The sequence below is a fragment of the Saimiri boliviensis genome, chromosome 9, assembly GCF_048565385.1.
Source record: "Saimiri boliviensis isolate mSaiBol1 chromosome 9, mSaiBol1.pri, whole genome shotgun sequence".
NCBI lineage: Eukaryota > Metazoa > Chordata > Mammalia > Primates > Cebidae > Saimiri > Saimiri boliviensis.
In genome coordinates this window covers 87,353,086-87,372,952 of record NC_133457.1, presented here as the reverse complement: position 1 = coordinate 87,372,952, position 19,867 = coordinate 87,353,086, and the positions used below count along the sequence as shown (strand labels likewise).

General features: G+C 38.6%; 1 protein-coding gene across 22 annotated transcripts in view; it reads left to right on the top strand.

The window, feature by feature from the left end:
- The window catches only part of PLCB4 (phospholipase C beta 4), a 396,811-nt gene that overhangs the window by 262,113 nt on the left and 114,831 nt on the right, over positions 1-19,867 (top strand). For all 22 annotated transcript variants that reach the window (XM_039479588.2, XM_074406257.1, XM_074406256.1 and 19 more), the window contains 3 exons: positions 981-1,061; positions 1,990-2,049; positions 3,558-3,701. In XM_039479588.2, the coding sequence (XP_039335522.1) occupies positions 981-1,061; positions 1,990-2,049; positions 3,558-3,701 (285 nt within the window). The remainder of the gene's footprint in view (positions 1-980; positions 1,062-1,989; positions 2,050-3,557; positions 3,702-19,867) is intronic.

Sequence of the window (19,867 nt, the reverse complement as noted above, 5' to 3'; positions counted from 1 at the left end):
GAAGCCAGTTTCTTCAGATCATGAAAAGAACATGTAGATTTGTTGAAGTGTGGATACCTAATATTGGTGTAATGCAGATGGAGGGCACAGGGCATCTATATCCATTTCCCAAACTCCCTTTTTCTCTCATTGATGTGGATTTTCCTCTCATTCCTAAGCACAGTGGTGCTCTAATAAGACAAGAAGTTGGTTGGCAAGTGTAACACAGCTGCTCTAATGCCTTGAGTTTGGCGAGCATTCGTTCTTTATTCAAACTTGATTCTGTAGTTTTCACTGAATTTCTGGTGTCAAAGTTCAAAGCAATGGTTTTCAAACTTTAGTGTATGTCAGAATCTTCTAGAGGGCTTGTTGGAACACAGATTGCTGGGTCACATCCCCCTAGACTCTGACTTTGTCCATCTGGGCTGGGGTCCTTTATTCCTCAATTCAGTAAAGCTCCCAGCTGATGTTGATGCTGCTGGTCTAGTGACTATGCTTTAAGCAGCTCTAGGAGCTGTTCAAGACCTGCTTTACAGGACACCAAATGAGGTTAGATAAAAAAGCAAAAATCTAAGCAAATATCTGAATGCTGAATTTTACAGACAAAAAGAAAAGAAAAAAACACAAAACAAAAACCAGTGACCTAAAAAATAATGTATCTCCTGATTTTTGACATCAGTGGGCTAGAACTTGGGAGTCCTTCTTTCAAGATACTAAGGAAACTTTCTTCTCTGTGACTTTCACACCTTCAGTCATTGTGCTTTGTTCTTAAACCTGTCCTAGAACAAGATGTTATATTAAATTGATCAGTTTTGCAATACAAAAATGAAGGCCAAGACTTTTCAAAATGAAAACATTCCATAATACAGGAAGAATTGTGGATATTAGATGCAAAAGGATGATTTCTAATTTACCTTTGTTTAGAAGCTCAACAATATTTGCATTGTTATTGGATTCAAAATGGTGTGAGTCATGAAGATCAACACATTTCTTTTTGACAGGAATCCTTTGTGTTTGAACCCAACTGCCTCTTCAAAGTGGATGAGTTTGGCTTCTTTCTGACCTGGAAAAGTGAAGGCAAGGTATGGCCCAAGAACAGCAAGTCGTTCTTTCTGCTTTATGGTTTAAGCCATTTTGTTTCTCAACAAGTAGACTGAGTGCTATTGATGAACCTTACCCTTATTCATTCATTCATTCAGTATTTTTAAAAAATGTGCCTCCATGTGCCAGGCATTGAAGTATACAGTGATGATTAAGGACATTATCCTCATAGATTCCAATCTAGGTGCAAAGTCAGGCATTTAAAAAAAAAGTTACAAGTCATTGAGTGCTGTGAAAGAGAAATATGGATTGTCAAAGAGCTTAATTTAATCTTGGGAGTTAGAAAGAAATCTGCCAGAAGATGAGATGCTCAAGCTGAAATCTAAAAGGTGCATTCAAAGTGTGTTCAACTCATTATACCCTGGGACTTAATTCAATGTATGGTATGATGGTCACATTTAATGAACATTTGAGCTGAATTTAAGAAAAGAATTGTGGTTACGTAATATTTAGCATTATTCTCACATAATTTATGTACACATGTGTTTATGATTATTTACACTGTTTTATGTATAAAAGTAACAGTATTTTAGAAACATTTTAATAAATATTCAGCATTTCTTATCTATTTCATATCTATATCATATCTAAAATATATCAGCATTTCATATCTATATGATGTTTACTTTTCTAAACACAGGTTTACTTATATTGGAAATGGTCTCCAGAATAATGTAAAAACATTATTCTGCCCTCTTGTTTTTATCTATGTATAGATATGAAATGGAATATTTGGAGTCTTGATTATTTCTGATTGTTTGGAATGATTATTGTTACTTGGCTTTAATTCCCCCTTCAACCTGACTATAATCAGCACTGCCTTCATCGGAAATTTTTACCAAGCACTTTGCCTGTATCATAGGTATGGCAGAATTTAAGCTCATTGCTGTGTTTTTTCTCCCTCTTCAGGAAGGACAGGTGCTAGAATGCTCCCTCATCAACAGTATTCGGTCGGGAGCCATACCAAAGGTACCCGTGACTGATGTTTGCTTTTCTAAACACAGATTTACTTATATTGGAAATGGTCTCCAGAATAATGTTTAACATGTTACTGCCAAAAAGTCACAAGCTGGGAATTAGGAACAGACACAGTTTAGAAATCTTTTCATCTATAACTGTTGGGTGGTCTTGGTTGCACTATTGTTAATTTTATTAGAAATATTATTAAGACTTGAAAACCAAGACCCTTGCATGATACCAGCATCAAAGAAAACAGTTCTCTTAACTCAGAAATTAATTTGATAAGCTCTTGCCCTCTGGTTTTTAGTAAACAGTGATTCACTTCTCATCTGTGGAGGATGTAGAAATTTAAATGGCTCGAGTAGTTCCATATTTGTGCAACTGTAAACTCAGACATTGGCTCACCTTAAAGGCTGAGTTTGCCTCTGAAAGGAAAAAAAAAAAAAAAACAAAACACATAAATCAGTCTTATTCACAGTGATTGATTTGTTTGAATAAGAATCTATTTGCATCTAGAAAGATGTTTCTTTCTAGAATATTCTAGTACAGTATTTATTCCCTGTTCCGTAATATCCCTGCAGGGTTTTAACTGTTCAAAACAAAATTATATTCCTCACTTTTTTTTTTAAGGTTGTCCTCTTTTACATTAGTTAATTTTTCTGTGCAACTGTATGTTAACATTTCCTCCTGAGTTACTTTGGAGAACAAAGACACTATTTTATTTACTAATTGCACAGCCTTGATTCCAACTGAGGATGCCATGGCTTCCAGAGATGAAAAGCTCAACTCTTTGTATCCAGGTTACTTAAAACACTTAATCTGTTTTGAGAATAACATGTGGTTGCTGGTTGTGGTAATGCCACGTTTATTCACATGAAACCTCTGTGACTCTCTGGTGAGAGAGAGTCTTTGTGGACAAGCACACCCTAGTAAAAGCCTTTTCTATCTTGTTGCTATATTCCAGGTCCCCCAACAACTACAATCAAAACTCTAAACAAAGACTCTCACGTCTAATTTCTAAATCAAAAATTTTAGGCCGGGCACAGTGGCTCACACCTCCCAGCACTTTGGGAGGCAAAAGCAAGGCAGATCCCTTGAGCCCTGGGGTTTGAGACCAGACTGGACAACATACTGAAACCCTGTCTCTACAAAAAATTAGGGTGTGGTAGCATGTGCCTGTAGTCCCAACTACTTGGGAGGCTGCAGTGAGAGGATCCATTGAGCCTGGGAGGCAGATGTTGCCATGAGTCAAGAATGTACCTCTGTTCTCCAGCCTGGGTGACAGAGCAGAGCCTCAGTTTCTCCTCCGACCAAAAAATTTATAATACCTTTCTTATCAGTTGATTTCAAGGAATATGTAGTGCTACAAATTTCACCTCTACAGGTTTTAGAATAATGCTAGATTTCTGGGGCCTTATGTATATTCTTACATCAAATGTGGTTTCTTGTTACCAAGTTTCTTCCTTCATGCTCTGTGATCTAACATTTTTTTTTCCTTTTTGTGTACCTCTATACAGGATCCCAAAATCTTGGCTGCTCTTGAAGCTGTTGGAAAATCAGAAAATGATCTGGAAGGGCGGATAGTTTGTGTCTGCAGTGGCACAGATCTAGTGAACATTAGCTTTACCTACATGGTGGCTGAAAATCCAGAAGTAACTAAGGTAACATCAGTTCAATGGCCTCCCACTTTTCCCCCATATGTATAATGTTGTGTGTTTAATTTTATGTGTGCTATATTTTTATATATATTTTTAAATTGTATGATCATTTAAAAGTTAGCATTGCTTTGTTGACATGTTTCTGCAGAAAATCAGCAAGCACAGTACCCTTTTAGCATGTCACTCTTGTGGGCCAACAAGCCAAATACCTACTGTGATGTGCTGTAGGGAAAACTAGTCCAACACTTCTCCAACTTGAGTATGTACCAGAATCCCATGGGCTCTTGTGAAAATGCAGATTCTGATTCAATAGGTCTGAAGTGGGGACAAGATCCTCCTTTTCTAACAAGCTCCCAGGTGACCTGGATGCTGTTCATCTGACGACTGCAGTTTGAGTAATAAAGTTCTAGGCCAGTACCACCCAGTAGAAATGCAATGTGAGCCGCATATATAATTTTAACTTTTCTTGTAGCCATGTTTTAAAAGTAAAAAGATACAGGTGAAATTAATTTTAATAAAATATATTATTTAACCCCATAGACCTAATACATTGTCATTTTAATAGGACATCAATAGAAAAATTTATTGGTGACATATTTTACATTCTTTTGCTCATACTAAGTCTTGAAATCTGATGTGTATTTTCAAATCAGACCAACCACATTTTAGGTGTTCAATAGCTGCATATGGCTAACGGCCACCGTATTGGGCAGTGCAGTTCTGGATGGTTAAGAAACCCAAACTCCCCCTCCCAATAAGTTATTAAAATATTGGGTTAAGGTCCATCTTTTAATACCATATCCAACATACCATTGCCCTGGCAAGTGAGTCTCAAAGAGACTTCTCAAAGAAATAGAAAGCCTCTTAAATATCTTTTCTGTGAATAATGTGTTTACAGGGTGATTTTACCTCTGTACAGAGCCCCCATTATCTTTCTGTAATGTGTGTGAAAAGGACTGAGGCTTTACTTGCCATGGCAGAGACACAGGTCTGGGGGAATGGGGAGGCATTTTATCTTCTCATTAATCCTGTAAGGGGAAACTCAGTGTAAGTTGATGAGAGAGAGTTCCTCCTACAAGTGAAAACTCAGTGTAGACTGAATTTCTAATATCATTAGAAATACTGAATTTTAGAGCTAAAAGGAAATGTACTGGGAAGGTCATTTGAGGACACTGAGATTTCAAAACTTAACCCTGAATCCAGAGATAACTTATGGCAGAACTGAGCTCTGCTGACCCCTAAACCATCAAAACTCCATTACAGTCACTCACAAACTATAGTCCTCATTCCAGTACAGACCCCTCCTGGGAGCTTTTACACATTTGAGTCTCAGGCTGACTCAAATGTACTGATCCTGAATCTTCGTTTTTGACAAGATGCTCCAGGTGACTCAGATATGTGGTAAAGTTTAGGAACTCCTGACTTGTAGCTTTAGAAGCAGAAATGGATGCTCCAGATCACCTAAGAGTGTTTTTATCATGGCATTTTGTGCATTGTTCAGGTCACCTCACTTCAGGAGAACAGATTTTGTAGTGCCTTCAAGTTCTTTTATTACTCCACTCAGATCAACACCTTCTTTAATTACCAATTAATATTGTAAGAAACAGGATGATGCAGTATGAGCTCAAGTATTGGGGCTTTGGGGCCACGTTGACTGGGTTCAAATCCTTGCTCGTCCCCTTCCCAGCTATGTGAAGCAGATGCACCACTCACCGCTCTCTGCCTCATTTTCTTCATCTCTAAGATGGGAACAGTACCAGAATATTGGCTCTTAGGATGATTGTGAGGCTTACATGAGTTATTACATGGGATACGTAAGTTATGTTATTACTTTGTAACTTACATGAGTTATTATATGGGATATACAAAGTTATATTATTACTTTGTGTACTGCCTTTCTTACTGAAAGCCTTCGATACGTGTTAGCTATTAGGATGACAGAGGCACAGAATTTTAGAGTTGGAAATGGACCTTAGGAAGGGCGTCTCACCTCATTTTTCAGATGAGAAAAATGACGCCAGAGAGGTCAAGGAACTCTGAGACCACACAGCAAGCCGGGACAGAGTCCATCCTAAAACCAGTTCTTCTCATGACCTATAAGCTGCAGCCTACTTCACCCTGTGCCCTGAGCAAATACAGTCCTGGGGAGATGGCTCGAATCAGTAAATCCCATAATGTTTCTGCCTTCTGTAATTTGGTTGCTGGTAGTCTTGGCCCATTTTTAAGAACCATGTTTTGAAAGATACTCTTGAGTAGAGAGTGGATACGTACAGTTGACCCTTGAACAGTGTGGAGGTTAGGGGTGCCATACCCCTGTGCAGTCAGAAATCCATGTGTAACTTTTGACTACCCCAAAACGTAATCGCCTTCTGTTAACTGAATGCCTTACTGATAGTATCAACAGCCAGTTTACATTTATTTTGTGTGGTATATGTATTATTTATTATATTCTTACAATAAAGTAAGCTGGAGAAAAGCAAATGTTAATAAGAAAATCATAAAGAAGAAAAAATATATTTACTATTCCCGAAGTGGAATTGGATCATCATAAAATCCTTAGCGTCATCATCTTCACATTGAGTTAGTGGAGGAGGAGGAAGAGAAAGAGGTTGGACTTCGCGTTTCAGGTGTGCCAGAGGTGGAAGAGGTAGAGGAGGCAGAAGCAGAGTCAGGAGAGGCAGGCACATTTAATGTAACTTTTACTGAAAAAAAAAAAAAAAAAAAAATCCATGTATAAATGGGCCCACACAGTTCAAACCCATGTGATTCCATGACCAGTGGTATATGTTTGAAGAATGGGGGTAGGAGGATATATACTTTCAAACAAGATTTGAAGGTACCATTTCCACTGAAATTTAAGAGCAGCTGGCCATACAAGAACTAAAAAATAATTCTGTATTGGATTTTTTTATTCAAACTCAATATTATTTGAGCCTTCTCTTACTGAAGAAAGTGAGTGTTTTAGCTTCTGGTAACTATTACATTGAATTTCATTAATAGTATAATATATAAATAAATACAAGTCTCATTGTCTAAACTGGACAGTACATTAAGTATTAGAGTATGACTTTTTGGTTGATTGACACTTGGAGAAAATATTGAGTACATTTTTTCACCAAATATACATGCATGTGGATACTCTTGCCCACTTCATTATCTCAAAACTTAAAATAACTGTATTTACCACTTCCAGCATTGACATTTTCTCCATCATCACTGTTTTATTTCTGTTCCTTTACATGTGTTTCTATTCCTAATAGAACACATAAGCCATCAAAGTGAAAGGCTTTATATGAAATAAACACAGATATAATTACCTCAGTTCAAAATGATGGCAGGATACATAAATCAAATTGGGTCAATGAGAAATGTAGAGATCTCCCAGTTTGCGTGAAATAGTGTTTGTGACTCAGTGAGTGGTACTACTCAAATGTGGTATAGCTTAGGAGCCTGGAATCAGGGGACCATGAAATATACCAACAGTCCTTTTAGCCAATGCAATGAGAAGCTGCATTCCTGGTCACAAAAGTCAATTCGAGCAAGTAATCATTTTTTAAAATTAATTTATATACACATTAAACACTGTAACTTGAAGCACACAAATGTTCTGTTGCTGGCTAATCTTTTAATGTTAGGGACAAGCCTTTTCATTAATTATGGGTCTGTTGAGTGGGTCTTATCCTTTCTTTTGTTGGTTTGTTTGTTTGTTTTCCTATACTTTACTCCAAATGCCTTAGATAGCCAGTTTGGTTTCTTGAAAGTAGATCTGAGACTAAGGACACTCATTGAGCAGAGTGCAATGGAATATAAAATCCTACAGTTCTGTGGCTTTTCCCCCTAATCTTTTAGTTATCTTGTCTACACAGAATTTGAGAAAAATATTTTTAGCAACTTGCCTTAAAGAAATCTTCCATCCCAGCTACTCAGGAGGCTGAGGCAGGAGAATTGCCTGAACCCAGGAGGCGGAGGTTGTGGTGAGCCGAGATCGCGCCATTGCACTCCAGCCTGGGTAACAAGAGCGAAACTCTGTCTCAAAAAAAAAAAAAAAAAAAAAAAAAAGAAATCTTCCGAAAATATCTAACTAGAGAAACTACAACCTCTTTCTGTCTACAAGCTTGTATCATTGGTTTATGTAATATTTATGACAACTGACAATAAATAGGTTTGAAAACAAATATAAGTAACTCATGGTAGGCATGTAAGGTGGGAGCAAAGGAGTACAAAATATTGGAAAGTGGCTTGCTGACTGGGGGAATTCAACACTCCCTGGGTACACTGTATTTTGCATATCTTATGAACGCCCAATGAATCTTGGTTTGACCAGTGAGATATAAGTTAAGTGTAGATATAAGTTTCTAGTGTAGAACTTGCTTATGAGTACCCTATGAGTCTTTTTTAAATTCCTAGTCTCTTATTACACTTAATGTATGACCATTCTGAATAATTCATTTAACCCAACATTTAATTTATGCAGACGGGTCAATTTTGAACTTAAGCGTCTTTTATACCAAGGATTACATTCCAGGTGGGGGAAGCTTTCCTGACTTTCAGCAAGCCATTTTCCCTTCTTTGTTTTTCTACTTCTCAAAGTGGGTCTCTGGAATTTTTTTTTTTTTTTAATTTAAGTAGGTGTTTTGAGACTCAATAAAATATTATCTGGGCTGGGCGCGGTGGCTCACGCCTGTAATCCTAGCACTTTGGGAGGCTGAGGTGAGTGGATCCCCTGAGGTCAGGAGTTCAAGACCAGCCTGGCCATCATGGTGAAACCCCATCTAAAAAAAAAAAAAAAAAAAAAAATTATCTGAAATCTGAGTTTCTCAGAGTTGGATTTTAAATAAATACAAAATACTTTCCAGTACATATGACTCTGAAAATATAATTGTGCTTTTTTCAATAAAAGATAACAGCATTGTAAAAGACACCTTAGTAGCTTAGCTTGTTTTTCCTTCAGCTGCTCTCTCTGCTTAGAGAATAAATAAGCTTGCCTTGCCACTCTTACTCATAGAGGAGATTTGAGCTCAGTTCTACATACCTTTCTCCTCTACCCATAAGTCCGAAATCAAAGCTTTCAACTCTTCTCACATGCTTCTCCCAGTCATTTTCATCTCAACAGATGTCCTCTCAGTTGCAGAAACCATGAACACCTTCCTCTTACGTCCTATGTTAGTCTGTTCAAAACTACTGTTTGCCAGAGATCATGAACACCTTCCTCTTACATCCTATGTTAGTCTGTTCACAAATACTGTTTGCTGTACTCTCAGCAGGTATCCAGAATCCAGCTGCTCCTCACCAGCATCATCACGACAGAGTGGTCCAGGCCAATATCATTTCTCCTCTGTTGTGCTCCAAGAGGTGTCTAACTGGCCTCTTTTCCTTAGCCTTGCCCATTTTAGTCTAGTCTCAAAACAGCAGCTGGAGAGATGTTTTTAAAATATTATGCAGATCACATTACTCCACTGCTCAGAACCCTCCAAGGCCCTAATAGGTATCATCCCCACCTCCTTTCCCTTTTCTACCTTAATCCTCTCTCTCCTCCTTTGCATTTTCTTCCCGCCTCTGGGACTTGACATTTGCTGTTCCTTCTACCTGGATCACGCTCTTTCCCAATTACACACAGAGCTTTCTCCCCTACAGTCCTCATGTGTCTGCTGGAAAATTGCCTTTGCAGGAGCGCCCATGTCAATAGCCTTCAGCATTTCCTCACTCCTTTTCCGGCTTTATGTTTCTTCTTAGCACGACTTATATACCATAATATCCATTTGTTCATTTATTTTCTTCCTCTGTCTGCAGGACAGCACTATTCTGTTCACTGCTGTATCCACAACATCTAGAACTGTCAGTGCCCAAAACTTAGTGAGTGCTCAGTAAATAACTGTTCTATTGAGGTATTTATGTTGACTAAATAAATTCTAACCCAGGTGATAAAGATGTATAATTCTTAATGTTGTACACCTTGAGTTTGTAAAGTTTCGTTGTAAAAACAGCTAGGAAAATGATCCTTTGACAAGAAGACTGAGAAAAATGTGATTCAATGATAGTTTAAAGGGAACACGAAAATCTGGGATCCCGTGTGTTATTTTTAGGGTCACATTTCAGAATGTAATAGGGCTGCTGCTAAGAATCCATGACGAGACTAGAGGTTTTGACCCTGGTGTCCTGGCCTCTTTCCAGTTTGGATCATTATATCCTGCTTACCTAAATCCTTCCTGCCGTTACAGTTAGAAAATTTGGCTTTCATTTCCTCTCCTGAACAACCTTCTGTTAAAAAGAATTACTAACAAATTGCAGCCGTATATACCCCAAACCTAGTATGCCTTTTGGTGTAATAGGTGAGTCTTATATGTCATGCGGCTTAAAACACTTAAGAATAAATGCAGCCTACTAAAAAAAAAAAAAAAAAAAAAATACCAGGGTGTGGTGGGTGCCTATAAACTCAGCTATTTTGGAGGCTGAGGTAGGATAATAGCTTGAGCCCAGGAGGTGGAGGTTGCAGTGAGCCGAGATCGCACCACTGCACTCCAGTCTAGGGGACAAGAATGAAACTCCATCTTAAAAAAAATAAATGCAGCCAAATGAAGGTATTTTCCCACTTTTTTCTAAACTGTAATGAAGCTCTTTTTTTTTTTTTTTTTTTTCCTGGAATCACTCATCTTTTTGCTCATTGCTTTATGAGAAACTATACGAATAATTTAATACTGAGCATTGTGATAACTTCATTAGAAAAGCAACTTTAGTTCCTCTCATGTTTTCTTTCTTCTTTCTTTTTTTTTTTTTTCACTCAGAATACAACTAGCTTGGAAAGATTTTGGTGTCTAGTGAGTTGAAGGTAGTTCAGATGTCTTTCATTAAGTTGCAGCTGGCACTGCACAGCAAACTGAAATCACAGAGTCACTAGACATAAGATAGAAACGCAGCCCTCATTTGACATCGCCATAAATAAGTCTGTTATTTTATACCAAGTTGAATTTTCCTTTGATTACAAAAAATAAGCTGTTATTACAAGGTTCAAAATGCAAAGATTGGGATTGAGTTTAGACCAGACTGCTCATTATACTTTATGCAGGTTTGTAAATATTTGCAAACTTCATATATTATGCCTTGTAATCAAGTCTACAAATAAACATGTGAATAACTACTATAGAAATTAAATTACAAAAATATTACGTATTCTCTTGTATACAAAAAGATAAAGTCAGGTCCTTTATTACCAGTAATAAAATATTATTTTAACTAATTGGGCTGAATGTCAAAATTGCTTTGCTAAACTTGCATTATGTTGAGTGGAAGGCTTACTGCGTTGGTTCCAGGAGAAGGAATTTATTCTTTGTTTCACTGAAAAAAAATTGAGTCACTATTTAAATTGAGTCCAACTGGCTTTGCTAACATCCTGCAAAGCCTCCAAGCCCTGCAACCAGTTCCTCTACTGATATTCAACCACAGCACTACCCCAAGGGATCAGATTAAAGGCTTCAGCCTCATCTGGGGCCTTCTTAGAAATGCTATTGCGTTTCTTAAAATTCACTTTTAATTGTACTCTATAGGCCAGTGGCTCTCAAAGTGTGGTCTCTAGACCAGCAGCTCCAGCAATACCTGAGAACTTATTAGATATGCAGATTCCCAGGCCCTGCCCCATCCTACTGAATCAGAAACCTGGGATTTTACCAGTCTTCCAGGTGATTCTGATGCACACTCAAGTTTGGGAATTACTGTTACTCAGAAAAGCTCAATCACTAGCATTTATATTCTGCTTTTCTTGCAGAGGCCTTGAAGAACTTATATTAACTTAGTGGTCTGCTGCCCATGTTCAACTGAGCTGATGCCTGGTGAATCTTAAAGCAGTTAGCTTATAAATCTGAACTGCCTATTGATCACCCAAACCCTAGTATACTAATAAAAGTTTCTTCACCACATTGCCTCGACAGTTTTTGAGGCTGAAGTGTGGGGTTGAGTGTGTATTTGTGTGCGTGTGTGTTTATTTCACGTTTCCAGGACTGAAAGTTGACATTTTCTTGTTAATTGTTTTTCTTTAAGCTCTTCTGAGTTTATTGAAAACAAATCAATGAGAGGGGCGCATTAAGAAGCTTTCCACAGCGCAGAGCCGTGAATCAGAGCAAATAACTGAGTGCATATTCTTAAATTTAAATGCTCCATCCCACCTAAGAGTTTTCTTTTTGCCAAACAAAGATAATAGGTTTTATTGTTATTTCTATTACTGGGGTGAATTTATGGACCATCAATCTCTGCCTTACATGGGCTATGGTCATCAGAGAATCTGTGGAGCTGGTGAAATCAGTCTTCTGGGGCCTCCCATGACCATCTTTTCCCTCTATGGCTACTTCTTCCTTACCCTCTCTGCTCTGTTTGCTCCTGCAAGACCATCTCTCCTAGTAGCTGCTACCTCAGTGTCTCATCTGTGATGGCTCTCTCTGAACTCTGAATTATTTATTTGTACATTACCAAATAAGTTATTTGTGCAATAGTTCCTTTAGACCAGATTTTGTGAACTCAGATGCCTGCGGGAGCCAGGGAGATGATGAGAATAGCTGAAAAAGTGTCAGGTAAAGACAAATGTGGGGTTGTTGGAGTGCACATATACTGTTGAGGGGGTAGGGGGAGGACTTCCACTTCCAAGGAGTTTTTCAACTACAAAAACATGGGCCTGAGGTTTCTAGATTGTTCTTTTTATATCCATTTAATACTGAACATGTGGATTTCTTTACATGAAATCTCTTGATATTAAAAGTTGATAACTCATTTTTTTAAACATTGTACAAAATAGCAAACATGTATATGAATCATTTAGAACTCTAGCTATAGACATCAGGCAGCATGTAGCATTAACACAGTTGCACTAAAGTGAATGCTAATATTGACTTAATGTGTTCACCTTAACGGCATTTAAAGTGAAAGATACCTGTTTTTTTCCTTGATTTCTTCATTCAGTTATTCATCCAAGAATTATTTTTTGATGAAACAGAAACTTGGGTAAATTATTTCAATTATATTAGTCTTTTTAATCCTTATTTGTAAAAGAAGGAATTGTACCATGTGTCCTTTTAAGTCACTTTCTCTTGTAAGACTTAAGGAAGGACCCTCTTTGCAAAATAAAGTGTCCCAGGAGCCAAGGATGATTCAGGTTAGTTGCTTTGACAGGACACTTGTATACACATGGAACTCCCTAGATAAGCTTAACCTAGACCATATCCCCATGACACCAGGAGTCAGCTACTAGGATAGGAGGCTCTGTGGTTGGAGAGGTGAGGGAAGAGAAGTCATTCCAGGTACTTCCTGAGCACTTTAAAGGTTGAGGGATCCTCAGATAGAATGCAAGAAAACCAGTTGTTCTTGGCTTCAGTCAGCTATACAAGAAGGGAAAACCTGAAAAACATTTAATGTGGAGTCCAGAGGTATTTTGTTCCTGGGTAGAGAAGCTAAAATAGAGACCAGATTCTAAGTCTAATTAACTGTGAGTATGATGATACAGCTAATTAGAAATTGAGGGACTGGTTACTTAGGGTTAGGGGGAAAAAGGAACAATGAATTTGTTTAAAATTTGTTCTCTGAGAAATCTGTTAGTTGCATGACCTGCTATGGGTGATGCAATAGGATGGAGATCATACACTACTTAGGAACCTCAGGGGCTTGTCCACAAGGCCAGCCCTGTCTTCTCTGTCTCTGTGGTATACATCTCTAGGCCTCTGACATCTTGAAAAGGTCTGTATTTGTTTTTGTTTTTTTCTTTGAAACCTCCTACTTTCATAAGGAATTAAATGTGGATTTTTAGCTGTCATTTTTCTTAGTGCTGGACTGACTTAAAAGCTCCCTATCAAAATGCTTCTTCAGGAATATGCAGCTGAAGCTAGAGGAGGGTTGCTGCTGTTTTCAGAGAACTTTGTCACCTGCATCAGTGAAGTGGTTGCCTTGAAGGATGAAAAAGAAGCCTCAAGGCTTTGCTTAGCTCCCAGGTTGTCTGCAAACTACACTGACCATGTTGTAGTTGACAAGGTCAACATTTGCATGGACAGTGTGTTTTTATACTGTTGACTGGTGTTTCCTGAATGCTAAAGGAATGTTGCTCGTGGTGGAGGATGTAGTTGCACTGCATTCTACCTAGGAAGTACAGGATAGTAAAAAAAAGAAAAAAAAAAAAAAGAAAAGAAGAAAAGAAACTAAAAATCTCCTAGAGTGCGTTCTCCCTTCTGTGTCTTTTCTTAATTCAAGTGAAATATGCATAACATAAAATTAACCAATTTAAAGTGAACAGTTCTGTGCCGTTTAGTACATTCACAGTGTTGAACATGCACCACTTTTACATACTTTGAAAACATTTTTATCACCCCCAAAGGAAACTCCATCCCCAAAAAGCGGTCCCCTCTCCCCACAGCACCTGCAACCACTCTAATGAGTCTTTTTAATCCACACACAATTTCCTTTTTATAAGCAGTTGGACTCATGCTGTTTAATATACTGCATTTTATTATTTAACATTTTTATTATATGCATTTTCCTGGTTAAATTAAAACTTTTTCTTAGGTAACTGCAAATCCCCATGATCCGTGAGGTAGATTTTCATGGGCGCTAAGTTCTTGCTGTTTTAGAAATCTTCCAGCCTCCTTGACACTTCTGTTTGGAATGCTCTGCTCTTCGTGGGGCACAGGGTTTTCAGTGCTGGAGCTTTTCTCACCACTGCATTTCATGAACTTGACAGGTTTCATCAGAAGAGACTCTAGGCCCAGCCCAGGGAGCTCATTTTGTCCTAGTTGCAAGTGTTATCAAATGACTCCACCAAGGGAATGCAAAATGAATTACTCTAATTGCACCAGAAGCATAATGTGAAGTTTATATTTCACCTTTTGGCCCCTGGGAGAGAAAAATGTCACTGACTTTAAATTGCTTTTTTATTTTCCACGCAGCTCCAGTTTCCAGGGCTAGCAAAAATTGCCATTGGGAACATAATGTATGCTAACATGGGCCTACGTGTATTTGTATGTTTTCTCATCTGTGTGGCATAATTCAAAATTGATTGTGTGAAGAGGTGGGTAGAATCCCTGATATTAGATGAGACTTTGTTGCCTTCAAGCTCTATGATCTGGACCAAGTAATTTAATATCATAATCAGGGGATAGCAGGTGCAGGCCATGGTCTGAACACAGCCCTTAGCCTGGTCCTATGAACTAAGAATGGCTTTTACATTTTTGAAGGGTTGTTTAAAAACAACAACCAAAAAAAAAGGAAAACTAAACAACAGAGAACCATATGTGGCCCCAAAGCCTAAAATATTTGTTATCTGGTTTTTAATGGAAAATACTTGCTGACCCCTAATAATAATATTAATAATAATAGCAGCAGCAGTGGGAAAATATATTGTGGGTCAGACACTGCTCAGAGTGCTTGATACGTATTATCTCATTTAACTCTCACAGCAACTTTGTGGGATAGGTATTATGATTATCCTTATTTTACAAATAAAGAGATAGGCCCAAAGAGGCTGAGTGACTTGACTTGTCCAAGGCCACATGGTCAGTAAGTGGTGTTTTGAACTCAGGCAGTGGCTCTGCTCTAGATCCTGAATTCTACCACCACCCTGTGCTGCAACTCACATTTGGCTGCTTTTTCTTTTTTTTCTGAGAGAGCCTCACTCTGTCCCCCAGGCTAAAGTACAGTGGTATGTTCTTAGCTTGCTGTAACCTCTGCCTCCCGGTTCAAGCTCTCATGCCTCGGCCTCCTAAGTAGCTGGGATTACAGGTGCACGCCGCCACACCTGGCTAATTTTTAATTTTTAGTAGAGACTAGTTTCACCATGTTGACCAGGCAGGTCTCGAGCTTTTGGCCTCAAGTGATCTGCCCACCTCAGCCTCCCAATGTGCTGGGATTACAGGCGTGAGCCACTGTGCCCAACCAGTTAGCTTATTTTTCTCATCTATGTAAAAACTGGGGTGGGAAAAGTTGTAACATTGTGTGATGTTAATGTACTTTTTAGGCAAGGCAAATGTTTTAACATCATTATCTGTGGGAGATAATAGTCATACAATAGAACTTCGGGAATTAATGACCTGAAGAAATGGTTCCTCAAAAAAGTCCACATATAAAGAGGGGTTCCTTGGTCAGCTAAGCATCAGAAAGCCTTTAGAAAGGTTTCTTTATGATAGCACTTTGAGAAGAAGTATTATTCTTATGTGGATCTCAGCAAGGAGGAAAGCTATTCAGCTGTTTCTAAACTGTTTGTTTTGATGGGAGACCATTAAAATCTTTCAGAACCAGTGTGGCACTGAAGAAAAGTCAGTAAATTTTGCCATACAGGTATTATTCAGCTCAGTATTTTTCCAGAAGTATCAAAACAATGATGTAATCTAGGCATTTATTTATTCCTATTTACCATAAATATTCTATTTATTTTCCCTATTTTTCCACTTGCCCTTGCCTTCACTCCCCGCCTTTTTCTGCTGTGTGTGGGGAGACTTTACCTTAAAGGATAAAGAATCAGATAATGCAACTCAAGCCCAGTGATTTAGATTTTTTCATAGTTCTTATATTGAAAGTCCTATTTAATTTATAGGATTTGATTTGCCTGAACTAAATTGGTTGATGCTGCCTAGATGAGAGTTAGACAGAGGCTTCTTGATTGATCATATTGATCTCAGACTCAGCAGGTAGGACTGTCATCAAGTTGAAATACTGTTTGCTTTGGCATGACTTAATTAGCCGACATCGTCAACAGGTACATGTCAGGAAGAATGTAATGTTGGGGGTTATAAATACAGGCCATCAAATAAACAACTTTATGAACACCTTTCAATTCACCAGCTGTTTACTCATCCCAAACCAACAGAATTTTATGAATTTGACAGAGTTGAGACCGAAAGTATGCTGTCGAAAACTGGAGGTTGCTGACTGGCATGAGATGATGCTTCTGTATTTCTCAAGATTTAAAAATCCCTCTATTCTTTTAGAGCTTTCTTTGTGGAATCCAAGTCATGTTACATAAAATAAACCAAATATCTCATTTTCTTTTTGAAAGATTTCTGGGGGTACAGGAATGTAGTTTCTCTGCGATTTTTGAGGCACTAAAGAACATCATATGTTGTTTATCTAAAATCAGAAGCACAAGTGAACATAGGCATTAATGTAAGTAATGCCTCCTGATCTTTTGCACATACAGCATATTTATTGTAGTAGATATTTAGAAATAAATGCAGTTCTTTGTGACAAGATTCTATAGATCCAGTAGCACATTGCTACAGGGTATCTATTAATATATAGAAACAGGCTTAGCCAATGCAAAAATTGTCTCTTAGGAACGCTAACAAGAAAGCCATTAGGTATGGAAGTTTGGCCTGCAGCTTCTGAGTGAGGACCAAGAACAGCACAGGTGTCCTCTTTTGTCTTGTGACTATTTAGAGGCCCTTTTTAACCTAATGGCTCAGTGTTGTCAAGATAACCAGCCAGGCTGATAGACTGTTTGACTCTGGGAGTGACTAATTAATTTTGTCTAGGAATGTATAAATATTATCCTTACCCATTCAGTTCTATCTTTAAAACACAGCCACCCATACTCATAGATTGCAGCTTGTTTCTTGCCTAAATACTCATTCACCATGCTCTGAGGGTGATTTAAGAATCATATAGTACTTAATACATTTCTTTTTTCACTTTTCCTCATCTGTACTCTGTAGCTTCAGACTGTGTCAAGAAAAAGAGGCCTCAGTTGCTTCCCCCACCACTTTCAGTTCTTCTCTTTTGGAATTTGAAAACTTTATGAGGATTATTATTGACCTCCCAAGGGCTTTTGAAATTAATGTTGGGTTGTCTTTTTACTTTAAGAAGGACAAAACTCCTCTTGCATTTTAGCCACCAGTTTAAGAAGTATGTTGCTGTCAGTCATTATCACAGGCTCATGGATGTAGTTTCTATCCAGGGTTTATCAACTGGACTTGTGTAGGATGGCAGCTTGGCTCCTTTATTATGCAGGAAAGTCTTCCCTGTCTTATCTTAGGCTGATCTTTCTTGCCCAACAGTTGATAGTGAATTCCCCCTTGCCCCATGGGCATGTGGGCGTTTCCAACACTGACAGTGATATCTTGTGAGACTAACACTTAGTACTTGCACTTGTCTGTCCTTGGTGGAGCCAGGAGAAATCAGCTGACATCAAAAGAGATAAATTATTTACTTTTTACTTAACATGATTTAGAAGTTGGTCTGTGTTATACAAACAAACATTAGTAGTTTTGTTCCTTTTTAGTTTTAGGCTGGATTTAGTGTCCTAGATGAATACCTTTGAAAGATAAAATGTTGATTTCAGTTGTCAAGTCCTGCCTGTACCATCAGTTTCTCCACTCTCCACCTCTGCCACTGGGGTTTTATAATTCCCAGGCCTCAGACCTGGGCCAAATCCCGGGGGAACAGGACCCAGGCTTCGGGAACACTGGCCCTTAGCCTCTGGCTATTCCTGCTGCTCTGTCAGCTATGGCCTTGGTCCTTGGGTCTGGACTGGACATTTGGTGGCCCAAGTCATGTTCTGATCATGGACCCCAATTCTAGGAAGTAAACCTCTGTCTGGTTTCTGTACAGAATCATCTAGTAAGAGTTCTCCCAAGAAGCCCAGGTCTTCCAGACCAGAACTATCTCAGGCAGGAGGAGCTGTAACTTCCAACAGTCTTCCTCTGGGCCAGCTCCCTGCTGCCTGATGAGATCATGAAAATCACCAGCTCCTGAATTTCCTGTGGCTGTGAAATATCCTCTTACTCAACCTCCCTATGGCTGTCTGCATTGCTTTTATGTTGCCTGTAACTTTGTTTAAAATACTTCAACACATGCAGTGGGGTGTGTGTGAATTTTCATCCAGAACGGGAAATGAGAATTTAAAATTTTAAGTACTTACCCTAAGGGTGGTTAGTTGGCATTTGAAAAATTTGAATCAAAGCCTAAAGGTCAATCATTATATATAAATTATACCTCAGTAAAATGAATTCAAAATAAAACCAGACAACCCTACTCTCCAGTGGCCACCTACACATTCTCTTCAGTTAATTTTCTCTCTCATTAGTACCAGGTGCTCTGATACTCACCTACTGGAGTGGTTGCTGCATTATAGACACCTAAGCTTGTTGAAATGCAGGTTAGTAGGCCCCACTCCCAAGTTGCCTGATTCTGTAGATTTGGGACAGGGCCTGAGAATGGGCACTTTTGGAAAGCTTCTACCCGATGCTCAAGCTGCTGATGAAGGGAACCACACTTGAGAATCTCTGGCATAATGCAGACTGGAACTTCCTTTCCTTTGGTGGAGCTCTTCGTGGTATTCAAGATACGCACTTTGTCTAGAAATGTATAAGCCCTGGTATCCTTGTGAGCCCAGGGCACAGGAATCTGGCAAGCCCAAATGTCTACCTGGTATCTCTTGGAAGCTTGTTAGAAATGCAGAATCTCAGTGCAGACGCCAAGCTTACTGAGTCCAACCCTGTGGTTCCCAAACCCCCCCAGGTGATCCAAATACACATTTAAGTTTGAGAAACACCTGTCCAAACCAAATTTAGTTCACATTATCTAGTACAATGGTCTTCAACTATACGTTCATGTTAGAATTATCTACAATGTTTAAAAAGCAGATCTATAGTCCAAGTACATTCAAATTATTAGTTAGACTCTCTACGGTGAGACCCAGGCTTCTGAAATGTCTTATAAGTCCCCTAGGTGAATCTGACGTACCACAGCGGCTGGGAACTTCCAGTCTGGTCTCTAAGTGCTGTCTGCATAGTTCTTTTAACAGTGGACCAGCAGGACTCTTCCCTTTAGCCTGCCCTCAAATTTAAATACTGACAATTTAATGCCAACTAAACTTTCTCCTAATCCAAATGAAATGATTTCATTTGCCGTGCTTTTATAGACTCATAAGAGAAAACATGGTGGTGGTGATTTATTTACAGTCTCTGTTTTAGAATCTGAAGCACTGGCTGTATTTCGTGGCAAGCTAAAGCTCAAATGCCTTCATGAAACTCAATTTCTAGCTTAAGATGAAGGTGTAGTTGCTGTACCCAATAGCATTCATCTGGAGATTTGTGAAATGTTGTAGTTTTACGTCTAAGCACCTTATAAGGAGTCCTATCTTAGACAAGATTAGATCCTGTGGAAATCTTTACTTGAAAAGCTTCATACTTTGCTCCAAGTACATGGAA